General features: G+C 43.3%; 1 protein-coding gene across 1 annotated transcript in view; it reads left to right on the top strand.

Moving 5' to 3' along the window:
• Positions 1 to 20,031, top strand: part of ITIH2 (inter-alpha-trypsin inhibitor heavy chain 2) — a 38,515-nt gene that overhangs the window by 7,191 nt on the left and 11,293 nt on the right. Inside the window, exons 4-15 of the mRNA XM_022580258.2 lie at positions 221 to 390; positions 3,504 to 3,608; positions 6,091 to 6,253; positions 7,882 to 7,989; positions 8,808 to 8,936; positions 10,307 to 10,423; positions 12,666 to 12,834; positions 13,802 to 13,927; positions 15,312 to 15,493; positions 16,343 to 16,528; positions 16,902 to 17,041; positions 18,857 to 19,026. Coding sequence (XP_022435966.1) covers positions 221 to 390; positions 3,504 to 3,608; positions 6,091 to 6,253; positions 7,882 to 7,989; positions 8,808 to 8,936; positions 10,307 to 10,423; positions 12,666 to 12,834; positions 13,802 to 13,927; positions 15,312 to 15,493; positions 16,343 to 16,528; positions 16,902 to 17,041; positions 18,857 to 19,026 — 1,765 coding nt within the window. The remainder of the gene's footprint in view (positions 1 to 220; positions 391 to 3,503; positions 3,609 to 6,090; positions 6,254 to 7,881; positions 7,990 to 8,807; positions 8,937 to 10,306; positions 10,424 to 12,665; positions 12,835 to 13,801; positions 13,928 to 15,311; positions 15,494 to 16,342; positions 16,529 to 16,901; positions 17,042 to 18,856; positions 19,027 to 20,031) is intronic.

Genomic DNA, 20,031 nt, shown 5'->3' with positions numbered 1-20,031 from the left:
AAGTTTACTAATGACAAAAAAAAGAAAAAAGAAGATATCTCAGGCTTCTGCCTGAGGGGTATTCCAAGAAGTTAGGAGAATGCTTAGTAATACCTGAGTTATATGCTTACCGATGCCCTAGAATTGTTTGTAATCCAATGACCAATGTTAGCATTGAATACGTAGTGAAGTTCTGTGTCATTTTTCTCCGAGTGCAGTTGTATTTTCTTGCCAATTACAGGAAGATGTTGATCAAGTGACTCTTTATAGCTACAAAGTCCGGTCTACTATCACTTCCCGAATGGCCAACACTGTCATCCAAGCCAAAGTGGTGAACCACTCCCCACAGCCTCAGGATGTCGTGTTCGATGTGCAGATTCCCAGAGGAGCCTTCATCTCCAACTTCTCCATGTGAGTGACTCCTGTGCAGAACCAGACACTGGATATGCTCTGCTCGCAGAATCGAACCCCGTCACAGTTAGGATGGACCTTAATGGCCACCTATTCCAGTGGTTCTCGCTTTCAGAGCTGTGGACCCCCTGGACATCAAGAGTCATCTTGGGCTGGGTCCCAGTATTTTGCTTCTGTTCAGAGTAACAGAATTTGTGAAGCACTTGCTTTTCTTTTCTAATAAATTAAAGCATCCTTAAGCCTATCTCTGTGGTAACAACCTCCCACTTACTTGGGGAGAGAAAAATATATGGAGTTGCCCTGGGTTACAGGAAACCGTATATGAGTGTGTAGGAGGCTGCAGGTCAGCATCATCTATCACATGTTTCTTTACGGGGAAAAAAAAAGTGGAGAACCACTGATTAAATCCGGTCACGTGTCCAGTGCTTGAATTCCTCTGTGTAGCCGCTGACTAGTGAGAATTATCCAGGCTTGACTTGAATATCTCCTTAATGATAAACTCACTACTTTCCAAGGCAATTCACTCAGTGGTTGGCAGCGCTTAGAATTATTTCTGCCACTTAATTGAAATCCGTTCCATTTCCTACTCAATGACTCTAGTTCTATTCACAAAAGAACTTTTAAAAAATTCCCTACAAAATGCATACTGAAATGTTCAAGGATGAGATGGTCAGCTATCTGAGATTGGCTTCAGAATAAATGAGGTGGAAGGAGGGGGTATAGACAATGGAGGTTGGCTGAGTATTGATAATGGTGTAACTCAGTGATGGTTTCGTGGAGGTGTCTTACATTATTCTATTTTTTTGTATACTTAAAGATTTCCATAATAAAAAAATTTTAAACCACTCAAATGTCTTTCAAATAGTGAAGGCCAGTTATTTTGTTCCCACCCTGAGGCTTCATTCATCAAGGGTAAACTTTCCCTGTTCTGCCAATAGAGGAATAAATAAAATAAAAGGTTCAAATACCAAGCACTTAATGGCAGAGCCATTTTAATTATATTTTCTAAACTAAACAAAGGTGAGGGGAACAAAAGGCAATTTGTAACTTGGACTTACTGGAATTGGAATTCATGGATTTTGAATCCTTCAAATAGTCTGAGAAATTTATTTCCAAAGAAAAATTTTTTTAGTCAGCCTTTTCTAAAAAGCAAATGTAGAAGGAAAAGCTTTTATGTAGTGGTATTATATGACACTGTCTAAAAAAATATATTAAAACTAGTTTAATAAATTCTTATTTTTAAACTATATGACTAGATATTCCAGGTGTCTCATCTTTCTGTTTTCCTTCATTCTTTCCCTTCGTCCCCATCTCATTCCTTAGAAGATTTGAGGTGATGAAAGACAGAATTGTGAAATATATGTTTATTTTGATCTCTCTGTACTCCCGGCTGAATGTATAAATCAGAGAAGATAGCTCCTTACATCACCACAATTTAATATGAACCACACAGACCTCCATCTCCAGTCAAAAAACTTCTCCTGCCTATTTATCAAGGTTCCAAATATTCCACCATTAGAGATTATTTCCTTTTGTCATAAAGACTTTTTGGTCTTCGAACCTTAGCATGATTTGAAGGAAATAGTGCCGACCTGGGCACTCGGGGTCCAGTTCTAGCTCTGCCCCTGAGCAAGTGTGTGACCTCAAGCAGGTCGCTTGTCTCCTTGGCTCTGATTTCTCTCACCTACAGAGGTGAACCAAGCGTGCTCGACAAGCATGCTGTTGGCATTTGGGACAGGAAACTCCACCTCACGTTGCAGAATGTCTAGCACTCTTGGGGTCGTCCCATAATGCCAGTAGCCCTTCTCAGTCATCAGAACAGCCAAAAATTTCTCCATGCACTTCTAAATACCTCCTTGGGGAGAGATGCTGCCCACTTGAAGGCCAGATGTTCCATTTTGCTTCTAAAATTCTGTCATTCGACTGCTCCAGCTAACCATTATTGGGACGGATTAGGTGACGGCCAGCTAAGAGACAGAGGTGACATGAGCACACAGAGGTCCCCGAGGGAGATGTTGGAGAGAGAAACACAAACTGTGCAAAGAGATTGACAAGCACCTTTCTTCATCTTTCTTTGCTCTTTTCCACCCTCACAGGAGAGCGTGATGCCCCCAGGCCACCCCAGATCCTTAACACACAGGAGAATGATCTTATAAACCAAAAGTCAGCCAGATAACTAGTGACTTACCAGTCACCAATCCTAGGCACATTTGTCATTCCAAAGGGATGCACGAGAGAAAAACCCTTAATCTGAAGGGTGAAACTGGAAAATGAAGAAACATTTTAAGAAAAATTTATATTGGAGTATAGTTGATTTACAACGTTGTGTTATTTCAGGTGTACAGCGAAGCGATTCAGTTGCACATATACATGCATCTATTCTTTTTCAAATTCTTTTCCCCTTTAGGTTATCACAGAATATTGAGTAGAGTTCCCTGTGCTATACAGTAGGTCCTTGTTGGTTATCTATTTATATGCAGTAGTGTGTATGTGATAATCCCAGTCTCCTAATTTACCTCTCCCCCTTCCACGTTTCCCCTTTGGTAACCATCGGTTTGTTCTTTAAGTCGGTGAGTTTCTTTCTGTTTTGTAAATAAGTTCATTTGTATCATTTTCTTTAGATTCCACATATGAGCGATATCATATGATATCTGTCTTTCTCTGTCCAACTTACTTCACTTAGTATGATCATCTCTAGGTCCACCCATGTTGCTGCAAATGGCGTTATTTTATTCATCTTTATGCTGAGTAGTATTCCACTGTATATCTGTACCGCATCTTGTTGATCCATTCCTCTGTCGACGGACACTTAGGTTGCTTCCATGTGTTGGCCTTTGTAAATAGTGCTGCTATGAACGTTAGGAAGAAACATTTTAAACACTACAATATGCGAGAGGAAGTTTTTAGGACGGGAGCCCACCTCACCTCTCTTAATCACACTATCAGATAAAGGAACTCCTGTGAAATATGCAAACGTCTCCGTGTTTCCTGCAGGTTCAAAATGATAATTAAATAATTCATTAAGTCCACCTGGTTGGGTTGTTGGCTTGTTGTTTGTTTGTTGTGCTAAGACTACTATTTGGACCAACTGTAGGCCCTCTGTCATTTTTTAGGACTGTGGATGGCACGACATTTACTAGTTCTGTTAAGGAGAAAACGGTGGGCCGAGCCCTCTACTCGCAGGCCAGAGCAAAAGGCAAAATGGCTGGATTGGTGAGGTAAGGGGGGGGGGTCCTCATCCACTGCTGCCCCCACTCAACCTCAAAACCAGCCTCCAAGAAGGCACAGAACCTCATCCTCAGGTGACAGAGTTAGGTATCTCCGTTCCTGTTTCCCTAAGGCCTCCTGCAACACATGAGTTTTGGATGATCTCACACGTGTTAGCCTTACATAGCTTGCCTTGCATGTAGATGGCTGTCCTGTCACTAAACACTGATTCCCAGCAGAGTACAGAGAGGAACTACAGAAATATTGGTGATCGGGGCTTCCCTGGTGGCGCAGTGGTTGAGAGTCCGCCTGCCGATGCAGGGGACGCGGGTTCGTGCCCCGGTCCGGGAGGATCCCACATGCCGTGGAGCGGCTGGGCCCGTGAGCCATGGCCACTGAGGCTGCGCGTCCGGAGCCTGTGCTCCGCAACGGGAGAGGCCACAACAGTGAGAGGCCCGCGTACCGAAAAAAAAGAAAAAAAGAAATATTGGTGATCTTGTTACAGCACCACATAACACAGAAAGAAAGGTTTGGAATTTGTCTTAATGATCTTCTTGGCCTATTTTTATGGGGTGGCACCTTTTTCAGCACAGTTACTTAGTTTAGATTCTGTTTATTTTTTTCCCCTTATGGTCTTAAATAAGACACTGGAAATGCCATGCCACCCTCAGAGAGGCAGCCTCTCCCACCAGAAATGTCAGAGGAATGTTCACTGATCCCCACACTGCGTATCTAAGCCGCCCTCAGATCCTGCCATCTTCTTTTCTTCATCTTCTTCTCCTCCTCCAGATGCCCAAATTTCCCCTTAGCTGAAGTTCTTTTCATTTCATTCATGTGTTCATTCATTCAAAAAAATGCACTGAACCTTAACACTGTACCCAGCTCTGTCAAAGGTGACAGCAACACTGCAACAAACACCGTCAGGCCAGTGGAGGAGATGGCCACGGAACGGACAGTGTATAGGTGACTATAACATATAGATGACCATAACATATATAGCATATAGGTGACTATAATATATATATCATATAGGTGACTGTAATACATATAACATACAGGTGACTGTAATATATATAACCTATAGGTGACTATAATATATATAACAGATGACTGTAATATATATAACAGATAGGTGACTGTAATATATATAATATATAGGTGACTATAACATATATGCCATATAGGTGCCTACAGTATATATATATATTATATAGGTAAGTGTAATATATATAATATATAATGGGGTAATATATAATGGTATAATATGCTAATGTAGAGATGGTACAAAACCCTATGGGAGTTCCAAGTACCAAGTGAACAGTTCTGTCCGGGGATCCAGATCATCACAGAAGACTCGATGTTTGAGCTGAGCCCAAAGAGATTAATAGAATTCAGCCAGGAGAAAGGAGAAATTCCAAGCCAGGGAACATCTCCAGCATGCCTCCAGGTGAATAAGTGCTTTAAGTATCATTCTGCCGTCTTTACCCGTCACTTTGACCACATCATCCATCCGTTTATTATCTCTTCATTCCACAAATATTTATTTGCAGCAGAAACTCCTCCAGGTACTGCGGATACAGCAGAGAGCACGGAGCTCGCGTTGTAGCCTGCCCTCCCCCACCCAGATACATCAGGCCTCTCACCCCACTCTCTACTCCTAAGCTCTGTACCCAGCTGTGCTCATCTTTTTCTTCAGCTGCCCTGTATCCCAAGCTCACTTCTTCATGGTACTTCCCTGATCCCGAACGATCCGATTATGCATGGTCTCACCTTGCTTATTTAGCTGTTTAATTTGTTTTTTAATCACCCATTGTTTCTCCTAATGCTCAAATCTCCCTCATTTGACAATCCTGCTGTTTTCTCTTTAAAACCATAAACACCTCAAGATTAATGATCACGTTGGACTTGGTGTGTATGGGACTAAATAAGGCATTAGTGCTGGAAATACACATTCAATTTGATGAAATAATAGATGTCTTCTTTCTGAAGACTTTCAAAATATAAAGAATCTCTAGAATGAGTCTCAAAAGCAGTAGAGGAAAGGTGTGCTGTCTTTGGAATCATCTAAACTTGGGTTTGAGTTCCTACCGTACAACTGACTCACCATGTGGTCTGGAGCGATTACTTACCCTTTGTGAGCCTCATCTGTCATCATTTGATAACTAAGGGTATTGGGATCCAGCTTGCAGAGCTGCTATAATAGCAATGATATGTGTGTCCAGTTCCTGGCACATAATAGGTGATCAATAACTAGTAGCTCTTTGCAGATGACACTCAAATCTGTAAGAAGCTCTGGAAGAAAAAGATCAGGTAGGAGAGGAGAAGAAAATTCCAGGCTGGTGGAATGAAATTTATCTAGAAGTTGCAGTTACCTCTACTGTACCTACCGTTCATTCTTCTGAACAATGAGCAGGTTGCTAGCCCAGGGAAGCCCGACTGCCCTCTGCGTAGGTTCTGCCTGTGATGACTCACGTGGGGGGCTCGCACCTGTAGGAGCAGAGCCCTCGATATGGAGAACTTCAAAACCGAAGTGAACATCGCCCCCGGAGCCAAGGTGCAGTTTGAACTTCATTACCAGGAAGTGAAGTGGAGGAAGCTGGGGTCCTACGAGCACAGGCTCCACCTGCAGCCAGGACGACTGGCCAAGCACCTGGAGGTGAGCCCATCCCTCTACGGCTCTGTCCCTCATCTGTGCTTTCTGCCTGTCCCCACTCTTTGTGGTGTTCCATGCCACTCGACACTGCAGGTCAGGGTGGCGTGCAGAAAGGATTCTGGGTTTGGAGTCAACCAGGCCACTTCCTTGCAGATTTCAATGCCAGCTCATCTCCTTATTAGCTGTGCAGTTCCCTGTGGCCTGTTGTAACAGATGACCACACACTGGGTGGCTGAGAACAACAGAAACGTCTTCTCACACAGTTCTGGAGGATGGAAGTCTGAAATCAACTTGTTGGCAGGGCTACGTGCCTAAAGGCTGCCAGGGAGAGTCTATTCTTGCTTCTCCTGGTGTCTGGAAGCTGCTGGCATTCCTTGCCTTGTGGCCACATCACTCTAATCTCTGCCCCCCTGGTCACGTCACCAGGGTGTGACCTGTTCTGAGTGTCTTCTGAGTGTCTCGAGTCTCCCTCTGCCTTGCTCTCGTAAGAACACTTGTCGTTGGCTTTAGGGCCCATTGGGTAGTACAGGATGATCTCATCTCAAGATCCTTTATTGCATCTGCAAAGACCCCCTTTTCCAAATCAGATAGTAGTCACAGCTTTCAGGGATTTGATGTAGACACGTCTTGGGGGGGAGCTCCATTTAACCCACTACACTGACCTTCCACATGGGACAAGCTATCCTGAGCCTCAATTTTCTCACCTGTGAAAAGGGTACTACAACGTTCTTAGACTCCTTGGTTACAAGTGAGATGAGCTTATGGAAGTAGGTGGCAAATGATAGCAGCTTAGTGGAGGCTGAGGTAGTCGTCTTCATCTGCTCCACGTTCCCCGCATTGCACTCCAACTCCCTTCACCTCGAGAGCAGTGCCTGCGGCAGGGCATTGGCTGCCAATTTGAACTCACCTCTGCTGTAATCTTCACCTCTTGCCGTGAGAACTGAGCTGCTCTTTTCTTGGCTCGAATCTTATTGACATCACATGACCACTTGTGTAAGAGGCAGAGCAGAACTGGAAGAAACCCAGGGAAGTGCACAGTTCGACCTGCTCTCCATTTGACACATAGGAAGGTGAAGCAGACAGGTTGTAATTTGCCCATTGATGTAGAAGATTCAAGGGGATGAATGAATGGATCATGGTAAAATTCTCATTCCATTCTTATTTCTAAATAAGAATAGAATGGGGATTTCCCTGGTGGTCCAACGGTTAAGACTCTGTGCTCCCAATGCAGGGGGCCCAGGTTCGATCCCTGGTCAGGAAACTAGATCCCACATGCCACAACTAAAAGATCCCGCATGCTGCAACTAAGACCTGGTGCAGCCAAATAAATAAATAATTTTTTAAATAAATAAGAATGGAATGGAATAGAGTAGATGAAGGGGAATTAAATCCCAGAGAAATGAAGCAATAGAAGGGGAATACTAGGTTGCCCAAAAGGTCTTCAGCCTACATGGTGAGATGCATTGTGTCACACAGAATTTAAAGAACTTGCAGAAGTGATGCTGGAGCCATGCTGGGTCATCTTTGGGAAATCCTGAAGATGAGAAGAACAGCAGAGGACTTAGTAAGTGTACTTCTTGCTCAATCTTGAAATATTTTAATGCTTTGAGTAATTTCTTTCCCACCTCTAGGTAGATGTGTGGATTATTGAACCTCAGGGAATGAGATTTCTTCATGTTCTGGACACATTTGATGGGCATTTTGATGGAGTTCCCGTCGTATCTAAAGGACACCAGAAGGTACCACAAGCATTGATGTTACAGAGTCTAAGTGGCCACTTGCTCCTGGGTTCTGCTCTCCTCCTCTGCTCTGGGGGATAGAAAAGCCATCAGGTGCTGAGCTGAGGGAACTATATGAAGGAACAGTGATTCCTGAGCAAAGTCTAGGGTCTCCCACAGGATATACAGAATAATATTACGGATTGTTTCATTGCATTTTGACCAGAGTCTGTTCCTTTTGGAGGTCCTGTCCCATTTCCCCCAGGTAATTTCACTTTAGCAGTAGCTAAAAGACAGTTTTCACAGGGACTTGAAAACCACTGGTCCAGTGGTTAAGACTCTGCGCTTCCACTGCAGGGGTGCGGGTTTGATCCGTGGTTGGGGAACTAAGATCCTGCATGCTGCGTGGTGCAGCCAAAAAAAAACAGTTTTCACATAACACACAGTGGATTTTCATTAATCACAGCAAGAAATACTCAGCCTAATTCTCTCTGCCTTAATGGCCAATAGTAACCACCTTTGGAGGGATCGAAGTCCTGTAAGAAACTTTCACCAGCTCTTTCTAGAGCTGGTAGCTGTTTCTTCCATGGGGGGAAAGGGAGGAATTCTTTGAGTCTCTTATAAAGGACTGAAACCAGGCCAGCAGCACCACAGGCTGTTAGACGCCCCCCTCACATGCTTTGGCACCATCCCTTCCATCAACAACGGGACCACCGATGCTGCCCGGATGCAGAATGGCCCTGGACCTCCACCTGTGTGCACGAGAAGGTGCAGCTGTCAACTCCTCACCTGGAGGGGGCGGGGGCGAGACCAGGCTGTGACACTACTGTTCTTTCCAGGCACACATCACCTTCAAGCCCACGGTAGCACAACAAAGAAAATGTTCCAACTGCTCTGAGACTGCGGTAGATGGTGAGCTCGTGGTGATGTATGATGTGAACAGAGAGGAGAAAGTCGGTGAGCTTCAGGTGGGTGAAAACAGACTCTGGGAGAATGGCCCCGCCAAAGCCAAAGAACTGGTTTTTGTTGAATAACCCCCCCTTCCCCCCCACCCACGAATAAACCTCTTTGGCCTCTGGGTAGTTCCCAGCTGCCCAGACGAGTGTCAAGGCTGCAGACAAGGGACTAAAAGCATATTTCTCTAAGTGTCGCCGAGCATTTTATGTCAAGATAACTGAATAAAGGTCATTGGGTCTCATGCCTTTGTCCCAGGAAGGTACGTCTAGGCCTCGAATGAAGAACCATAGGAAGTCACAAAATGGGAATTTTCGATAACCTTCCAAGGCCCTTTGCAATGAGATGATCAAAGAAAGCACAGAGATTATGTTCCCTGTGAGATTTCTTGAGCATTTCCCTTCCCTCTTTTGTCACATCTTAGAGGTGTGTGCATATTTCCCTGTGCTAAAGTAATGAGGCCTTAGTAGCCAAGAGCCTGTGCTTCTCTCCAGGGATGTGGGGGTGTCGGGAAGTGTCCACAGCTACACACCTGACAGCTGGACACTGTAATGTCCTGGGGGAAGCAACCAAAGGGCAGTGGAAAGAGAATGAGGTGAGCCAGTCTTTAGCACCTACAAGAGAAGACGGGGCGGGGGGGGGAATCAGGAATCCAGCCCCTCCCATTAACTTCTAGAACAACCCAGACTCCCCAGGGTGCACATCAAGGTCCTTCATGGTCTGCCCGGTGGGCTCTCTGCCCTAAATCCTTGAATTCATCGTGCTGAACCACTTATGGAGCCCTAAGTGTGCCAAGGGCCACACTGTCTGGAAGTCTCTTCCCCGGCCTGGCCCCCACCCCCCAGCTCAGTCCAACCCCGACGCTGGCAGCCTAACTGCAAACTCATGAACCCACGTTCAAGTCCAGCGTAGATGCCCTTTCCCTGGGGAAGACGCCCTTATCTGACTTAGATGCACCGCCACTGGGGGTGTTCTTGGAGCCTTTTATTTTTCCTGATCACGGACTTAACAACCTGTGCTGCAAATTGCCTCTTTATTTGTCTGGGTCCTTCATCGCCCGCGAGCCTCAGGAGAGCAGGGACTCTTCCTGATTCACTGTCGGTGAGCAGGGTGCCTGGGACGGAGGCTCTCGATGAAGACTGGGTGGGGTGGAAGGAGTGGAGGGAAATAGCCTAGGAGGTGAACTGCTGAGAAGGCTCAGACCTTCGCAGGGAAGGACAGAGTGGGAGCAGGAAGGAGAAAGGAGAAGCAGGGGGACACCAAGCCTCTGTTCTCTCCTGTCCCCTGTGAGCACCCCTCTCCTCTCTCAGTCCCCAGACCCTCGTCTTCCTACATTCCAAACATTGCTAATGGTTTGGCTCACAAATGTGTTCTGGTTTCCCAGGTATTTAATGGATATTTTGTCCACTTCTTTGCTCCTGAGAACATGGACCCAATTCCCAAAAACATCCTCTTTGTCATCGACGTTAGTGGCTCAATGTGGGGAATAAAAATGAAACAGGTAAGTACCCCTGGTGGGCAGTGGTACCTGGGGCTCCCTACCTTTTCTGATCCTCTCCTGATGATGCAATTGTTCAAGTCCCCTTCCCACAGGGCTTGTCTCAGCTCAGGCTGCTAACAAAGTCACACAGACTGGATGGCTTCTGAACAGCAGAAATTTATTAAAAACTCACCTTTTTGAAAACTTTTGTGTCAGTATAACCTCTTCTCACTCTGCTCACTCTTCTGCTTCATATTCCTTTGGTTCTTCTGCATATAACACTTTAATACCTTGCCATTGTTCATGAATAACTTTGACATCACTATATGCATTTCTTTTCTAATTATGCTGTAGTTCCTTGAGGGTGGCCATCCTGTCTCACATCTTCCAGTTCAGAGTTCAACATAGGCTTATTCAGTGTTAATGGTATAGATGCAATTATAAACAAACAAGGAAATTTCTTATTTTATTCATCAATCTATCCATTCAGCCAATTTGAACCACCAACTAACTATTCATTCATTCAACAACCATTTCTGACCACCCAAGTGTTCACTACTGTTCTAGGATCCAAAAGACAGAAAAGACATGGCCCTGCCCACTGTGCTTCTACCCCGGTACCCAGGTCTCAACAGTGGTGTTTTTGACAGTTTGGGCTGGCTGATCCTTTGTTGTGGGGACCACGCTATATGTTGTAGGATGTTTAGCAGCATCCCTGGCCGCTATCCACTAGATGCCAGTGGCACCCACCCTTCCAGTCATGACAATCCAAAATGTCTTCAGACATTGTCAAATATCCCCTGGGGAGAAAATTACCCTCAGTTGAGAACCACTGCTCTAATACAAGAGTTTTTTCACCCCTCCCTCCCTCCCTCCCTTCCTTCCTTCCTTCCCTCATTTAACAAGTATTTATTAAGCACCCACTATGTGTCGGGCACTTAGTTCATCACCGAAGTCTGAGATGACTATTACACACCCAAGCGAACATGTTAAGCAGGCTGTTGGCTCTACAGATCTGGTGCTCAGAGGTGAGATATTAAGATAGGCACTTTGGAGCCACCAGTATGTAGAAGGTATTCACAGCCATGAGACCAGGTGAGAACGCCAAGGAGTAAGTGTAGATAAGAGAAGAAAACCAAGAGTCAAACTTACACTATTCCAATAATTAGAATAATCTGGGGAGAAGGCGAGGAACCAGCAAAGAAGACTAAGAAAAAGTAGCCAACGAAAGAAGAAGAAAACCAAGAGCGTCCAAGGCTCTGGAAGAAGATGAGGAAGTTATATCAGGAGAGAGATGTGACCAGTTGGTCCAAATGCTGCTCAGATTGAGTCTGATAAGATGAGAATAGTCCACCAGATTTCACAGCAACCTTGACGAGCGACGTTTCAGTGGAGGGATGATGGTGAAAACCTGAATGGAATGTATTTCAGAAGAAGATTTGGAGACAGTATGTTTAGACAGTTCTTTCAAGGAATTTTATTGCAAAGGGAAGCTGAGGAATGGGGCAAGTGGGTACATTATGAGGTTTTTTAAGGAATGAGAAATGATAGCATGTTACTCTGTTTATGGAAATGTACCAACAGAGGGAAATTCAAGATGCAGGAGAGGCAAACGGCAGTTGCTAGAGCCATGTCCTTCAGTAGACGAGAGAGAATGCCATCTAGGTCACATGTGGATGGATTTGCATTAGGCGGAAATACAACTACCGGTTCTTCTACATTATCAGGCAGGAAGGAAAAGTTTATGGGTACAAGTACTGGCAGGTGGGATTTTATGGTGGTGGGAATTGTGGGAGTTTTCTTCTGATTGCTTGCATTTCTCAGTGAAGTAGGAATCCAGGTCATCAGCTGAGACAGGAGAGGGGGGTGTTGGTGGTTTGAAGGGGAAGGAGACAGGAAGCAATAATTACGTGGTAGTGGATGAGAAGGCTGAGTAGATGCACTTGAGAAATACATTTGATTCTCAGACACCACAAAGGGGCCACCTGAGGCTCATAATCCTCAACTTAAAGTCAAGCTAGTGAGACTGGTCACGCATGACAAAATAAGACAGTAAAAGTTTAAGTATCAAAATACAATACATGTTCAGAATACAGGAGAGGTAGATCTGTGTTGACTCAAGTGGATTTATATGGTTTTCCGGAAAAATTACAGCTTGAGCCACTACTTGAAAGATGACTAGGATGAATTCTTGGTCTTCCTCATTTCATCTTAGGCTTAGAGCTTATGTATTAAGACCCTTCTCTATTCTCTCTCAAAACAGACAGTGGAAGCGATGAAGACCATATTGGATGATCTACGCACTGAAGACCATTTCTCCATGGTTGATTTCAACCACAATGTTCGAACCTGGAGAAACGATTTAGTCTCAGCTACTAAAACACAGATTGCAGATGCCAAGAATTACATTCACAAAATCCAGCCCAGTGGAGGTAAGTAGGTTTAGCCCACAGCCCAGTGAGAAACTCCCATAGGATTCAAATCTTGGTTCACTTAAGAAATATGATTCCCTACCTCAGTGGTCTTTGCCCAGTCTGCAGTGGTCTGCTTTAAATAATACATTTATTATTAAACAATGAATACTATGGTCATGGTGAAAGCATAATCCATACCCCATCCCACACACGTTTTTAACCATTCCATCCTCAGAAAAGGGTGTCAGTAAGTGATACTAGCCTTCTTATGACTTGCATAGCAAGAGGAAGACAAATACCATATAATATCACTAAGATATGACACAAATGAACTTATCTATGAAACAGAAACAGACTCACAGACATAGAGAACAAGCTTGTGGTTACCAAGGGTGACAGGGACATGGGGGAGAGATGGACTGGGAGTTTGGGATTAGCAGATGCAAACTAGTATATACAGGATGGATAAACAACAAGGTCCTACTGTATAGCACAGGGAACTATATTCAATATCCTGAGATAAACCATCATGGAAAAGAATCTGAAAAAGGAACGTATATATATGTATAACTGAATCACTTTGCTGTAAAGCAGAAATTAACACAACATTGTAAATCAACTAAACTTCAATTTAAAAAAAAAGAAAAAAATCACATATCATAACACATAATTGTTTACAGGACAGTGTCCAAGTATGTCAGCAAGGCTGAATTAGGTAACTTCAGTTTGGTGGTTAACAAAATGACTGGTGCTTTGAAAGGGTTAATTCATCTCTAAGGGAACCATTGACTACAAAGTGAATATTTTATTCCACTGGGGGATCTGGACCAGCCTGGTCAAAATTTAGAAAGCAATCGAATGATTTGGGTACTGAATAAACTATACATGAGTCATCACCAAACAGATGAACCTGAACCCAAGACGTGATTGTTTCTGTGGAAAGTAAGAGTATGTAACAGAACAGCACATTCTACGGCTTTCACAGGGACGAATATCAACGAAGCACTGCTGCGGGCCATCTTTATTTTGAATGAAGCCAATAACTTGGGACTGTTGGACCCCAACGCGGTCTCGCTGATCATTTTGGTGTCTGACGGCGATCCGACAGTAGGCGAGTATCATTTACATTTTTAGTGATAAATATCTTTACTCTTGTTGCTTGGGAGCGTGATTTGCTCAAAATGGGAACTCAAATGCATTTGCCTGAGTGTCTAAGCCATTTTAAAGCCGTGCTTCCTGAAAGAAGGGTTCTTTTGACCCTGAAGCATTCACTCCACTTAAAGCAGTCCCCGGACGTTTGGGGGGAGGACGCTCTTGAATGCCTCAGTTTCACCTCCACAGCGTGGGGAAACTTGAATTTGAGTCACACGCTGTGAGGGTTGCTGGTACATACTAGTGCAGTGTGTTTATTTCCTCAGCGTAAGGTGTGCGAGGTGGTGTGTGGAGCGTGTGTGATGAGGATGTAGCCTCTGAGTCTGCAGTGACCTGTTCTCCCACTGTTCTCCAAATTTCCCCCATGTACTCACTGCACCTGGACAGGTTACTTCTCTCTGATGCATCCTGTGTGTTTTCTTATCCACACAACGGCTCGCCGTCTCCCTGCTTCTATTACATACACTGTTATTTTCATTTGCTTCATTTGCGTCTTTACGCGGACAAGCACCAGTGAGAGTGAATGCTAGATTGCGCTGCAGCCCGTCTTGTAGACAAGGATGTACTTAACTGCGCCTGACACAGCTCAGTGGAAGGAGAACCAGTGATGCGATCCTGACAAGGTACCAGAGTTCTAGAAAGAGGGAGAGCGAGGCAGAATGGCAGTTGTTGTGTATTTGTTGTAGATTCAGTGCTTGGATCGGATGACTTTTAAAATTCAATTTTAGAATAAAATCTTAAGGAAATAAGCTTAAAAAATTGTCAGTTTCTTACTCCTGACCCTCAACCATCCAGTTCCTGTCCCGGGAGACAGTCACTGGTTACCAGTTTCTTGTGTGTCTTTCCAGAGATATTCTATGTGTATCTGTATACTGTATATACATATACACACAAATATGTGAATATATATATACATACATACATACATGTATACAAATGCATTCTGCATACGCTGACCTTCACCTTGTTTTTCTCCCCTTTAAAAATGTGCCTTTGAGATCATTCAATATAAACACATAAAGAGTTGCCATGTTCTTTCTTATAACTGCATAGTATTTCAGTTTGAATATACCATAATTTAACCCATCTCCTTTATCGGTGTACATTTAAGTTGTTTCTAATGTGTTGCTATTCCCAATAACGTTGCTATATACCACTGTCCGTCCTTCATTTAAACATGTATGAGGGCATCTCTAGGGGACATTTCTAGAAGTTGAGTGACGGAGTCAAAGCATAGGTGCATTTTGAATTGGGACAAATTTTGCTAAACTGCCCTCCATGCGTTTTCCTAAATCTTGATAGCATTGGCTTCTCACTCCTTTCCTTCCTGTCATCATCCTTAGGGGAATTGAAATTGTCAAAAATTCAGAAAAACGTGAAGCAGAACATACGAGAAAACATCTCCTTGTTCAGTTTGGGGATAGGATTTGATGTTGACTATGATTTTTTGAAGAGACTCTCCAACGAAAACCGTGGGATTGCGCAAAGGATTTATGGAAACCAGGACACTTCTGCCCAGCTCAAGGTAACTTTTTTTTCTGTTCTTTTTCACTTAAAATCATTCAACTAGCAATATCTGATGCCTAAGATGGCTGAATTTAAGTAAAAATTGTCATTATGTCAGTTATATTAGGTCACAAGAATCAGGGAAGTGTTCTATTCCTTTCTCATGCACCCCACCCCCACTTGTACACCTGCAGTAACAGTGAGATGAGAGGCGGTAAGGTGATGGATACAAAGTTCCCTACTCCCTGAACAGGTCTTGAGGGACACCATCACAGCTTCTTGTGTCTCTCCAGTCCCGCTAAGACATCGGTCCTCCTAATCGTCATGGGCACTCTTCTCCCTTTAAAGTACATTGGCATCTTGGAAATCAACTTCTATAATGCAACACAAGTCAAACTATAGCCTGTACATTTCCTTAAATATAAAGGATATCAATTACTTGTTTATTTTGACTAAATGGACAAGAAAAAATGAAGGAGAAGAAGAATATACTTTACTCCACCCTCTGTCAGTACCATAGCAGGCACCATATTTAAACCTGGGGACAGGTAAGAGACAGGTTCTAATTTGGGGATATCCACCCAGCTGACTTATTATGAGAGTCCATGAGCTTTTCATGCTCGTCATAACAGAAAGAAAATATGCTGGGCTCTTAAATCAAGAGTAATATTCTTAACAAAGTCTTGATCGGTCTCTGTTTCAGTTCATTGAATAACTAAGAGAATTTTCCATAGCTTTCCACAGAGATCCTGGGAGAATAAATTGAGCGATGTCTGCTAAGCACTTGAAGAATCTCAGAGAAAAATGCTTTAGATCTATAAAGTGATATGAAAATAATGATTTCTCTGTTTTTTTCTATGAATTGTAGAAATTCTACAACCAGGTCTCGACTCCCTTGCTCCGGAATGTTCAGTTCAACTATCCCCAAACACCAGTAACAGATGTCACTCAAAACAGTTTCCATAACTATTTTGGAGGCTCAGAGATCGTGGTGGCAGGAAAAGTTGACCCTGATAAATTGGAGCAGTTACAGGGTATTATCACTGCAACTTCGGTACTTCTACTTATCTGCTTATTCTAAAAATACTAATTGTCCCCTTAGTATACGAGAGACATCTTGTATATTAACAGGCTGATACTCTGAATTCCAAGAATCATGTGGGTATAATAAAAGCAAAAAGCGAAAGGGAAAGCCTGAGAATATCTGTGCCACCTTCCCAACTATTGTGTAAATCCTGACCTTTTCCATCCCAAACTCTAGAGGTTGGCGCTTACTTCCTCTCGTGTATTCTTTTGGGTTATTTTGCATTCCCCTTCCAGTTGCCTGCTACCCTGATTCACTCACAGTAGATCCTTTGGAAAATGTGAATTGATTAACTACAATTCTGCCCCACTGGTGTCTTTCAACTGAACCTTCCACTGTCCAGGCTAATGCAGAGTTAGTCTTGGAAACCCTGGCCGAGATGGATGGCTTGGAGGATTTTCTATCCAAAGACAAGCATGCAGATCCTGATTTCACCAAGAAATTGTGGGCCTATCTGACTATCAACCAACTTCTGGCTGAACGGTAAGAAGACCGTACACCACAGGGATTTGCAAAAGCAAAAGACTTGCCTTGGATACTTGACATAATAGACAAAAAAAAGAGTTTGGAACCAAGAAAGGCAGCAAATTATTACAGGGTTTGGAGTTATCATTTCCACTGGTTTCAGGCAGTTTTAACTCAAGCTGGGTTCACTCTTTTTTCTTTTTTCTTGACATATAACATGCATACAATAAAGCATGTGAAGTGCATTCATTTTAAATGTACAGTTTAATGAATTTTTATGCACATCACCCACGTAATCAGCACCCGATCCAGACACGGAACAGTTCTTCCATTTCTGAAGTCTCCTTCATTCTCCTTTCCACTCAACACCCACCTCCCACCTCGAGTAGAAATCACTATTTTGACATCTGTCACTATCAATTAGTTTTGTCTATGATGAAATTTCATATAATGATACAAACTGTATTTTTTGTTTCTGGCTTCTTTCACTCAATGTGACGCCCATGAGATTCATCCATCTCATTGCTATGGGTATGAGGAATTCATTTGCATTTACTCCTGAAAATAGATTATTGTCCAAAGAGAAATTTTTGATTATGCAATTCTGATATCATGTAAGTAAGGGCTTCCTATAGGTACCTATTTCATCTCTGGCTTCTCAGCTGACTGGTATTTAAATGCTCCAATATAAAAACTATATTTCTAGAGTAATGTATGGTTCTTTGATCACGTGTATCAGAATTACAGGGGGGTGTTTGGATAAGAAAATTACTGTTCCCCAGCCCGCCTCCACCTATTCGATCAGATTCTTAGGAAGAGGGAGCAGGGTGGTGTGAACGGGGCTGGAAAAAACGAAATACAGCTGTATAACTGTGCTCAGAGAGAAAATCCTTAATGTCAGTAAGATTCTAAAACAGACACAAGTTTGTAAGCTGTGGCTTTAAAGTAAGTGAGAACTGTCCCTGCATCTTTACAGAGGCAACTGGGTGCATGTAAAGGTACATAGCAAATTGCTGCAGACGTTAAATATTGATTTTTAAAAAACAATCCCTGTAAAGTGGGTCAGTGGTTGCCAGGGAGCAGTGGGTGGAAAGGATGAACAGGCAGAGCACAGGGGATGTTTTAGGGAGGTGAAACTACCCTGTATGACACTATAATGACGGATACCTGTCATTATACATTTGTCCAAACCCATAGCATGTACAACAAAAAAGTGAACCCTGGGTGATGATGACGTGTAGATGTAGATGTATCGATTGTAACAGATGTACCACTTGTAGTGGGAGACGTTGATAATGGGGGAGGTTGTCGGGTGGGGAAGGGGCAGGGAGTATACGGAAAAGCTCTACTTTCTGCTCAGTTTTGCTGTGAACCTAAAACTGCTCTCAAAAATAACTTATTTAGACTTGTTTCCAAGGGGGAGGGGGTCGGGGGAGGGGTGGAGTGGGAGGTTGGGGTGAGCAGATGTAAGCTATTACATCTGCAAAACAACAAGGTCCTATTGTATAGCACAGGGAACTATATTCAGTATCCTGGGATAAACCATAATGGAAAAGAATATGAAAAAGAATGTATATATATATACATGACTGAAGCACTTTGCTGTACAGCAGTAATTAACACAGAGAACACTGTAAATCAACTATACTTCAGTTAAGAAAAATAATAATCTGTTTAAAAATTCCTTAGGACTGCATGGATAGACAAAATACTAAGCTTCATGAAGCCAGTTAATTCTGTTTTACCTCATGGTCCCCAGGGTCCCAGTTGGACCCAGAAGTGGTAGAGTTAAATCTAGTGATGCTGTCCAACGTCTCTGTTTCCTGAGTACAGGAGCCTGGCTCCTACAGCTGCTGTGAAAAGGAAAATTACAAAAACAATCCTGCAGATGTCTCTGGATCACCATATAGTGACCCCCCTCACATCCTTGGTGATTGAGAGTGATGCCGGGGATGAACGCATGCTGGCAGACTCCCCTCCACAAGACCATTCTTGTTGTTCAGGTGAGTCTGCCTACCTGGTGGAGAAATTTTTCATAAGATGTTACGGAAAAACCCAAACGAACTTTTTGGCCAACCCAATATTTTTTTATAAGCCTAAGTCCTGATAAGCCTTGTTGACATAGATAAAAGTAAACAGGAATGGAAAGAACTTGGTTACAGCAGTGGCAGTCACTTATCTGAACTTCTTTGAAGTCATATACAAAACTCAAGTAGAATCTAGTACTCAAAAAAGTATTTTTAATGGTCTATCAGATGACATGTCAGGCCCTTCTCCAATCCTGTTGAAAGCAAAGAATTGAAAACTGTCTCACTTACAAATAGATTTGTTTCCTAGACATTGGAGTTATTCCATTTTGGGGCACTACACCGATTTTCAAATGGACTCTTAATTCCTGGGAGGTTTTTGGTGAGGCAGGCAGGAAAAAGGTGTGCCTTCCATTTCTAAACTAGGAGAAAGGGTTTTCTTGGGAAAAATATATATGGAAGCTAAGAAGCTCAAAATTGCCGTAAAAGCTATCCACGATCTCTGTGTTTCGTGGAATGTCCCAAGGTACACCCAAGGGCACGGGTGCCCACATTTAGAAGAGCTTGGTTTACTCATCTCTTCCTTCCTCCCTTTCTTAGGGACTGGTCCTGTTATAACAATCTTGAGAATGACCAGCATTCACTGGAGGGATCGTTTTCTGCATTTTTAATTCTGTCCAAGTGAGATGCCAACTTTATGACAGTGGTCCAGGCTTCAGGAAACTCTTACTTCTGACTTCCAGTTACAATAGCCTGGAGCCTCACAGCTAAATTTATGCAGGGAGAAACTCACGCTAGATGACCTGACATTTATAGGTGATTTTATATCCCCTGAATAAAATGCCTAGGTGAACTGGCATTTTTTTCTCAGAGACAAGGAGCTGACTGCATATCAGAAAGCCAAATGAATTTTTTTTTTTTTTTTGCGGTACGCGGGCCTCTCACTGTTGTGGCCTGTCCCGTTGCGGAGCACAGGCTCCG

Source organism: Delphinapterus leucas, chromosome 2 (genome assembly GCF_059928025.1).
Source record: "Delphinapterus leucas isolate spDelLeu-1000000601 "Yukka" chromosome 2, BTC_Dleu_Yukka2, whole genome shotgun sequence".
Lineage (NCBI taxonomy): Eukaryota > Metazoa > Chordata > Mammalia > Artiodactyla > Monodontidae > Delphinapterus > Delphinapterus leucas.
This window is presented reverse-complemented; position numbering and strand designations above follow the sequence as displayed.